The following is an 8,988-nucleotide window of genomic DNA, read 5'->3' on the forward strand; positions in this document are numbered from 1 at the left end:
ATATATAATATATACCTCTGAGTGTGTGTGTATTTATTTTTCAGGACTCACTTTCTCTCATTTACCCTTCTTTAACACAGGAAGCTACACTGGTTTAGAGCACTGGATTTCTTTAGAATATGATTCTTCCTGTGGAATATGGTAAAATATATTTATAAAATAATAAATAAATAAATAAAAAATAATTGCAGCTCAGACTGTAACTGTCTTGTGAAAACGTATGTATAGTAATAGTGACACTCCTGTAACATTGTTAAAAAATGTTTTTAAGTGAACTCGCTGACAAACTATTGAGTACTGTATTTTAAGTACTTATTGAGTACTATGTTTTAAATACACCCAAACTGTTGTTATTAATAGGAAACAACAACAATGACATTATGGCTGAAATTGCTTCCCCTTTTACTCCTATGATTTATACTGTGCTTAGAACTCCTACTGAACTAATACATTAAAAAGTGTGTGTGTGTGTGTGTGTGTTTAACCAGTGAATCAGCCCCTCTAAATAAGTTCAGCCGACAGGACCACTGCACATGCAGCCGTAGAGTTCAGCTTGAAAATCTTTATATTTAAAAGAACAAACAAATAAAAAAGAGGATTTCAGTGAACAAATAAACAAAAACACAGCAGTAGTTTCAGAAGTTCGAAAGACAGAGCTTTGACACAGTACTTTTCTTACACTTTCGCCTCACTGAAAATAATGATTTTCTTTAATAAAGTGCACTGGGATCCGGCGTGCCCTGAATGCAGTCGGGCATCAGTCTAATCGTGCAAAAGGGAAGTTTGTGTTGCATGTTTATTCTTTGTAGATTTCTTGTCATCCATGCACTAATATGACAATATACTTCTGTTGAAGCAATCTCAGAGGATGCATGGTACTGAGACCACAAAACATTGTTGAAACACAGAGCTAGAAAAAAAATACCCCATGTACAAATTGTTGCTGAAGTCCCAACAAGTATCTAGTGCTAATCTAGTACGCAGGCCCGTCTGCTGTGCAGACTGACCCGCTTCGTGTTTAGGGCTGTCTGTGCGCGCCGTGCTCCACGCCTACTGACGTCACACCACGGCGCTGGAGGAATTCCCTGGGCCCACCAGTATCCCAGCATCCACCGTGCCGAACTGCAGCAGACTGACAAAGAAAAAGAGAAAAAAACAACAGGGTGGGATTTAAACAACAATATAGAAAAAAAAAAAATTAACGTGGGTAAGATCGCTCGTTCCTAATTATTATTATTATTATTATTATTATTTTAAGAAAGGGAATCTGTGCAGGGTGTTGCCTTACGAGAATTGGGAATTTGATCCCGGTCTCTCTTGGTTTAAGTAGCATAAAAATACAATATATATATATATATATATATAATATAGGCAGGGCTTTGTCTGATAATAATAATAATGATATCATTGAGACATGCATCTAAGGCCGATCCAAGCCGTTATATTGATTATACAGTACGGTACTGGATGTGTGTTTGTTTCCAGCACAGACAGCTAAATGGGTTCACTTTAGGAGCACTTCGTGAAATGAAGTACTGTTCTTGGTTAGCGGTGTGGCTGTTTGCATTCGTGTGCGGTCATTCTCGGTGGAGCATCGCTACTGTAACTGTATATATTGGTTACAAAGTGAACGCACATTAACGGGCACAGTATGAGCCTGCTCCGGGAGGCACACCCCATGACAATGACGTTAGGCTTGTGAGAGGGACACCCCCGTTAGTACACCCGCGTTTCGGTCTCCGTGTACTACAGTGGTTATGCTTGGACGACGGCAATGCGGTGTCGCTTAGCTAAGAAGTATTTTAATTTGAACGCAATTTTACATTACATACGAGCCACCTATGCCAGGAAGACGGTTCTACTAAAATAAACACCTGCACTGATTTATTTGTTTATTTCAACAACCACACAGCTTTGTAGAAATGTCCTGACCCGGTATCAACAGGCTGGACACGATAGGTGCGTTTGGGTGGGGGAGTTGTAAATGACGATGTTGGGAGACCGTTATATCAAATGCAATGAAAATGTGCAAGTCAGGTCATTGTGAGCTACCTACCTATCAGCAAAGGTGCTTTTTTGTTATGTTTTGAAACGTCTCTGACCGACATTGAGAAATTATATATATATTTAAAATTCCGTACAGTGCAGGTATTGGGAAACACTTTCGTACTGCTTCATATCTGCAGCTGTCTGTAAACAGACTCACGTGACTAGCCACGTGGATCTGAGTGCGAGCGTCAGAGAGAGAGAGAGAGAGAGAGAGAGAGAGGGGGAGGGAGGGGGAGGGGAGTTTGTTTTATTATAATAGCCACCGTTACAGCCGTTTCAACCCTGCTAGTGTTTAACGTTTAAAATATACTTCCTTACTTTTATTTGAACTCTAATACTGAAACACACACGTGGTCAGGCTGGGATATGACTGGGGGGGGAGGGTTTGTGTTGGGAAATCGGTCCCCTCTACCCAATAAAGAAGCCTATCAAAAATCTACATTTATTAGACTGGATTTATTTTTTTAAAATAAAAACGTAAGAAAATGCGATTTTAACTACGATGCTCCCTCCTATCGTGTGTTTTTGTAGGCTGTATGCCATGTAACCGGCCCTTGAAAAGTGTAAATAAAAAGCTACGGTCAAGGTGAAAGGCTGAGAAGCTGCTTACCCTGAACACAACACAGGGCTGGACTTGCACAACATGGAGATGGTGTGCCCTGTCCACAGGGCTTGCTGTTCAGGTAGGGGGCGTCAGTAACACCTCTGTTCACACAGGGCGCTCACGATGCAGGCGAGGCGTTGAGACTGAAGTGAGGAAGAGGAGAAACCTCAGAGTCCGGAGCAACGCGAGCGTGTGGAGCTGCACAGAGAGAGAGAGAGAGAGCGAGCCCGTGCCAATGCAGCAGCACAGACGGCAGCCTGAGCTGGTGGAAGGAAGTCTTCCCGTCTTCGTGTTCCCCACGGAACTCCTGTTCTACGCTGACGACCAGGCCTCACACAAGCAGGTGCTCACCCTCTACAACCCCTACGAGTTCGCCTTGAAATTCAAAGGTAGGTGAAGCAGCTGCAGCCCGGTTCACACGCAGGGCTGCCTTTATCATATGCGGAGGGGTCTTCATTTAGCCTGTTCACAGTCATTCCTGGAACTCTTCTCGGCCCCGGAATCCAAGCCTGTGGAATCCTATTTGCCGGCTCTTTTTCAGAGTCAGAGTTTCAACATATTTTATTCCAGCCTTCATTTGGTTGCAGGCTAAATCCACACAACAGTGTTTCTGCCCAGGTGAGCTAGTCAGGTTCATTAAAAAGACGCGACTAGATGAGCATCGGCATTACTGCAGGAACCCGAGCAAACATCCACAGAACAAGCTGGAACAGCAGAGTCCGGTAGAACCAAGCACCAGCATCCAATTGAGAAGCAGACAGTCTCAAAGTGGGTTCAATGATTAGGAGACAGCTAAATCTAGCTCTACTTTTAGCTTTCCTGAAAGAAAACCATTATTGCATCACAGAAGTGACCGGGTCACCGAATTCCATTTTCACATTAGAGGTTCTAAAGAACTTCTGATTGTTCTTGTTGTTTGTTCTTGCCGGTCATGTATTAAAGCACTTTACCGTGTAGCAAATGCATGGCCCTGCTCGGTGCAGGCAGTGCAGCAGAGGGCTGGCCCGGGGGAGGAGGTGCAGGCAGGGGGCTGGCCCGGGGGAGGAGGTGCAGGCAGGGGGCTGGCCCGGGGGAGGAGGTGCAGGCAGCGCAGCAGGGGGCTGGCCCGGGGGAGGAGGTGCAGGCAGCGGGCTGGCCCGGGGGGAGGAGGTGCAGGCAGCGCAGCAGGGGGCTGGCCCGGGGGAGGAGGTGCAGGCAGGGGGCTGGCCCGGGGGAGGAGGTGCAGGCAGGGGGCTGGCCCGGGGGAGGAGGTGCAGGCAGGGGGCTGGCCCGGGGGAGGAGGTGCAGGCAGCGCAGCAGGGGGCTGGCCCGGGGGAGGAGGTGCAGGCAGCGCAGCAGGGGGCTGGCCCGGGGGAGGAGGTGCAGGCAGGGGGCTGGCCCGGGGGAGGAGGTGCAGGCAGCGCAGCAGGGGGCTGGCCCGGGGGAGGAGGTGCAGGCAGGGGGCTGGCCCGGGGGAGGAGGTGCAGGCAGCGCAGGAGGGGGCTGGCCCGGGGGAGGAGGTGCAGGCAGCGCAGCAGAGGGCTGGCCCGGGGGAGGAGGTGCAGGCAGGGGGCTGGCCCGGGGGAGGAGGTGCAGGCAGGGGGCTGGCCCGGGGGAGGAGGTGCAGGCAGCGCAGCAGGGGGCTGGCCCGGGGGAGGAGGTGCAGGCAGCGCAGCAGGGGGCTGGCCCGGGGGAGGAGGTGCAGGCAGGGGGCTGGCCCGGGGGAGGAGGTGCAGGCAGGGGGCTGGCCCGGGGGAGGAGGTGCAGGCAGCGCAGCAGGGGGCTGGCCCGGGGGAGGAGGTGCAGGCAGGGGGCTGGCCCGGGGGAGGAGGTGCAGGCAGGGGGCTGGCCCGGGGGAGGAGGTGCAGGCAGCGCAGGAGGGGGCTGGCCCGGGGGAGGAGGTGCAGGCAGGGGGCTGGCCCGGGAGAGGAGGTGCAGGCAGGGGGCTGGCCCGGGGGAGGAGGTGCAGGCAGGGGGCTGGCCCGGGAGAGGAGGTGCAGGCAGGGGGCTGGCCCGGGGGAGGAGGTGCAGGCAGGGCAGCAGGGGGCTGACCCGGGGGAGGAGGTGCAGGCAGGGGGCTGGCCCGGGGGAGGAGGTGCAGGCAGCCTGTATCCTGGAGCACAGACATGTCCGCTGTGCCACTCGCACTTCCCTCATGGATTTGTATTCGGTGTCCTTTTTCAGTCCTGTGCACAGCTCCCAACAAGTATGCGGTGGTGGATTCCGCTGGCGCTGTGAAGCCACAATGCTGCGTTGACATGTAAGTACAGAGCCCTTTCTTCAGGCATGCCAGTTCAGACACCCGACAGGCTGCAGAAACTCAGTTCTCTCGGTCTGTTTTAGAAGTGAAAAAAAAACCCTGTCCAACCAGTCAACAGCCTGTACATTTGTGCTTGCTCGTTGCTGATGTAGTTCCATTGAGAGTTTACAGAGCAGGTTTTTTCTGTATAGCGTATTAGAGTGGGCCTCTCAAGAGAGGGTATTTCATAGCAGTTACACTATATAGCGTCCGTCAGGAAGTGATTCCTACAGACTTATGCGCCTTGTCGCTGAAGATCAGGCGTGGCCAGAGTTGGCTTTTCCATGCCTGGTCTTTGTTCCAGCCCTGTTCTAAATGGTTTAATTTAACCAATGAAACCTCCATCCAGACCCTGATGTAGTGAATTCTCTCATGTTACCCGTTAAACCTGGAGTGGAATAGCCCTCCAGGACCGGGATTGGAACCCCCTGCTCTAGACATGTAGCTGCGTGTGGAAAGCAAGCCCTCTGCTGGTCAGTGATGGTGTTGTTCTCATGCAGTGTGATCCGTCACCGGGACGTGCGCGCCTGTCACTACGGCGTGATAGACAAGTTCCGGCTGCAGGTGTCGGAGCAGAGCCAGCGCAAGGCCCTGGGGCGGAAGGAGGTGATCGCTACTCTGCTGCCCTCCACACAGGAGCCCCGGCAGCACAAACAGCAGCAGCAGCAGCAGGAGGAGGAGAAGAGGATCAAAGAGCACCTGGCAGAGAGCGTCTTCTTTGAGCAAGCGTCCTTCCAGCAAGGTAATACCACAGCCAGCCACCAGGGGGCACGCTTAGAGTCACACTTTAAGAACAATCAATTATACAAACCGGATTAAAAAAGAAATAAATAAATAATGTTCTTTAAAAATAAGTGTAAAGCAACAAAGCTACCCTTTATAATTCAAGCATATCATCTGGCCTTTTAATGCTGCACTACCGATTTTCACTCTAGTTCAAACCTTCAGTTTGGTGCAGTGAAGCAGCTCAGTCCCCTTTGCTCCTTCACAGTCTCCAGCTCGCTACGTTGGAAAGCTGTGCCTTGATTTATTCACCGACTCCCCTGTTCGGTTCTGTGCGTGTCATGTTTCTCTGTCATTTCATTTCCTTACGCGCAGGTCTATCAGTGCCTTTCAGTGGGTGCTTGTCCAGCATTGCCCTGGTGGCTGTAACCCCAAAGCTGTCCGTTTCCCTCCCTCTCTAGAAAGCAGAGCAGCCACTGCAGGGCCCAGCCTCCTCACCGTGTTCCTGGGCCTGGTGTGTGTGGCCGCACTCATGCTGCCCACACTGGGTGAACTCGAGTCCAGAGTGCCTGTCTACCTCCATTTAAGTGTTAACAAGAAACTGGTAGCTGCTTATGTATTAGGTGAGTACCAGCCACACCGAGAGCAGAGGAGGGTGATGGAAAAAAACAAAATGACTCACTGCGGGGGCTCCGGAGCTCTCTTTACATCTCCACTGATCGGTGTTTATACAGAGGGAGGAACACACAAGAGCAGATCAGCGCTGTGGTTAACCCATTATCTACCAAATTCATTTTCCTTTGAAAACAAGATCACAACACAAGCTGTATTAATTACATTTAGACTTCACTTTCACGATTAACAAAATGAGAGCAAGTTATCATAAGAGTATAGAGAAATTTAAAAAACAGGAAGATGTCAGTTAAAAATCTTCCAAAGAGTTACAAAGCCGCCTGTCCTCCAATGAGAACAATGGCCCTTAATGGGTTCCTTCTTTCAGATTGAGGCTATGACTTCTTTAGTAGATTACTAGAAATATTGTCAGGAAAACTCGTTTTGATTGTGTGTATTTATTTCACGCAGGTCTCGTCACAATGGTTGTTCTTCGGACATGAAGTGCCCCGGGTTCTAGTAACCTTGTGAATGGATTTGGGAGGAGCGCACTGCAGACACGCGGAGTGGAAACTGACCGGGGAGTGGGGCGGGGCGGGGAAGTCATTTCATAATAAATCACGTGTTTAAACTGTTACAGCGACACAGAGAAGGGAATGCATCACGCGACGTTCTAGCAGGACGGGCTGAGAGCACAGTGCTTCTCCAAGCAGGGGGCTGTCCGGGGAGAGGGAGGGGGGTCCCGATTCAGAGACAACGCTGCAGGGTTTTCTATAGAAAAACTGAAACATTTTATTAAAGTGTCATTCAAATCTAACCCCTTGCCTGCCTCCTTGTTATTTTTTGGTTGCCCCGTTTCCATTAACAGGGCAACAGCACCCCACCCTGATAAAGTCCCAGCTTCTTTCTTTAAACACACTTGATCTGCACATCAGTAACCTCCTTATATGCTTGGAGCCTATTAACAGATTCATGGACCACAGCAACAGCTTTAAAACATCGCAGGAGGGGCGATTCCAGGATGTTTCTGAGATCAAATATTGTTTTTTAGACATAAAACTCCTCTGGATAAGTGGCAGTGGATGAAGCTCGCTCCAGCTCAGGGATTGGCTGAAAGCTGGTTGCCAAGGGAGACAGTGTTCTGTTGTTGTGTCTGTGCGTACCTTCTGATGGTGTGAAGGGAGGTCTGCTCCCTCACTGTGGTACAGAGTGGTCACAAAGCCAGCATTGTTAGGATGCGCTGGATTAGGGATTGCACCGCTTCCAGCACTCTTCATCTACAGGGAGCTGCTCTCCATGAAACCCTCCCCTCTCCCAGGAGTGAAGCATCCATTACACACTGTGCTTTTTATAGGGGGATTTGTCTTTGCTGCATTTATTTAAATACACTTCAACCTCATAAACCAGATATGGTCAAAAAAGCAAAGTTAAAAGGGTATACTTGAGTATGTTAAAAAGCATGCCTGTCTTTAGACTCCTCAAGCAATTGAAGGGAAAAGACAGAAAGGCCTACGGATGCTAAAAACAGTACCAAGTGCCGTTTTACTCCTTGACTGACCTCCTTATCCCTTTGTGAATTGCTACAGCACAGTAAAGGGTATTAGAAGCGGCTCACCCGGAGCAGAACCGTATTCCCGTCATGATCCTCACTCTGCCTGCGCTGCTGGCTGACAGGGCTGCGGGGCCGGAGCAGGCTGGGGGGCCAGGTGCCCGATACCGGGGACGCTGAACTCCAGCACTGCCGAGCGCACGGGAGCGGGCTTCATCTCGGGGGGAAGACTCTTCAGAGCCAGCTGGACCTCGGAGCCCGGGCCGGATCGGGACACAGAGAAGCAGCAGAACCCCTCCCCGCACAGGAGCCTCTCGCTCCAACACGCAGAACAGCCACGGCTCAGCATTGACCTCCCGCAGCAGAGGGGCCATGCAGCCGTGCAGAGCGCGGACACAGCCAGGGTCAGCGAGGAGGCGGAGGGTCACTAAGGAGCCAGGGCTCTCCTCCACAAACAGTGGAACAGACCCGTCCAGATAGGAAACAACCAGCTGAATTTAAAAAAATAAATAAATAAAAAAAATGTTGTACAGCACGTAAATATATATTAAGTTAAAACAAAAGTTTTTAAAAGCTCAGTATGAAGGATAGAAAAGTGCCTAAAATAGCACATTTATTTATTATTGAAAAAGGGTCAATTTTATAGCATATTATAAAAACGCCAACGCAACAGTTAAAGTTCAATACATTTTGAACACAACCATTAACTCACATTTTGCAGCATCTCACTGGCAATAGCCAATTGTGTCAAGGACTATCAATATAGTCATTTAATAAAAACGCCCGCTTTCCAGCATGAACACAAAACAACTGTGCACTGGCAATATTATTATACTTACTCTCCACCTCCTGCTTCGGAATCCTTCATCTCGTAATTCCGCACTGCGAGAACCCTCTGCCGGTACTTCCTTACGGAAACATATTAGTTTGCAAGGCAAGACGACAGCTTCCATGTGAAGGTGCTTAGGAATGCCGACCAGCCCCGTGACACCCAGACAGAACTCTCCATCCGCACCACTGACACTGTAGCCACGCCCCTTCGACAAGACCACTTGCCATGTTCTTGAAGTTTCAAATTATCCGGATTGAATAAAAAGCAGATGTTACTACCAGCAAGTTTTTTTTTTTTTTTCTGGCCCAAGGCAGCCGATTCTGCTTCTGCCAGTAGCTGCA

General features: G+C 49.9%; 1 protein-coding gene across 1 annotated transcript; it reads left to right on the forward strand.

The window, feature by feature from the left end:
* Positions 1-1,061: 1,061 nt before the first annotated feature.
* On the forward strand, positions 1,062-7,083 carry LOC117430834 (motile sperm domain-containing protein 1-like). The gene is made up of 6 exons (XM_034051345.3): positions 1,062-1,207; positions 2,767-3,042; positions 4,817-4,892; positions 5,432-5,673; positions 6,116-6,277; positions 6,738-7,083. Exons 2-6 carry the CDS (start codon positions 2,889-2,891, stop codon positions 6,767-6,769), a joined length of 666 nt encoding a protein of 221 aa, XP_033907236.2. The 5' UTR covers positions 1,062-1,207; positions 2,767-2,888; the 3' UTR covers positions 6,770-7,083.
* The last annotated feature ends 1,905 nt before the right edge of the window (positions 7,084-8,988 follow it).

Source organism: Acipenser ruthenus, chromosome 26, assembly GCF_902713425.1.
Source record: "Acipenser ruthenus chromosome 26, fAciRut3.2 maternal haplotype, whole genome shotgun sequence".
Lineage (NCBI taxonomy): Eukaryota > Metazoa > Chordata > Actinopteri > Acipenseriformes > Acipenseridae > Acipenser > Acipenser ruthenus.

What these genes read in the sequence shown, in the direction of transcription:
- LOC117430834 (XM_034051345.3), top strand. Translation starts at nt 2,889, where the DNA reads ATGCAGCAGCACAGACGGCAGCCTGAGCTGGTGGAAGGAAGTCTTCCC. An exon ending in CCACAATGCTGCGTTGACAT is followed by an intron (nt 4,893 to 5,431) that starts GTAAGTACAGAG and finishes GTTCTCATGCAG; the next exon opens with TGTGATCCGTCACCGGGACG. An exon ending in GCAAGCGTCCTTCCAGCAAG is followed by an intron (nt 5,674 to 6,115) that starts GTAATACCACAG and finishes CTCCCTCTCTAG; the next exon opens with AAAGCAGAGCAGCCACTGCA.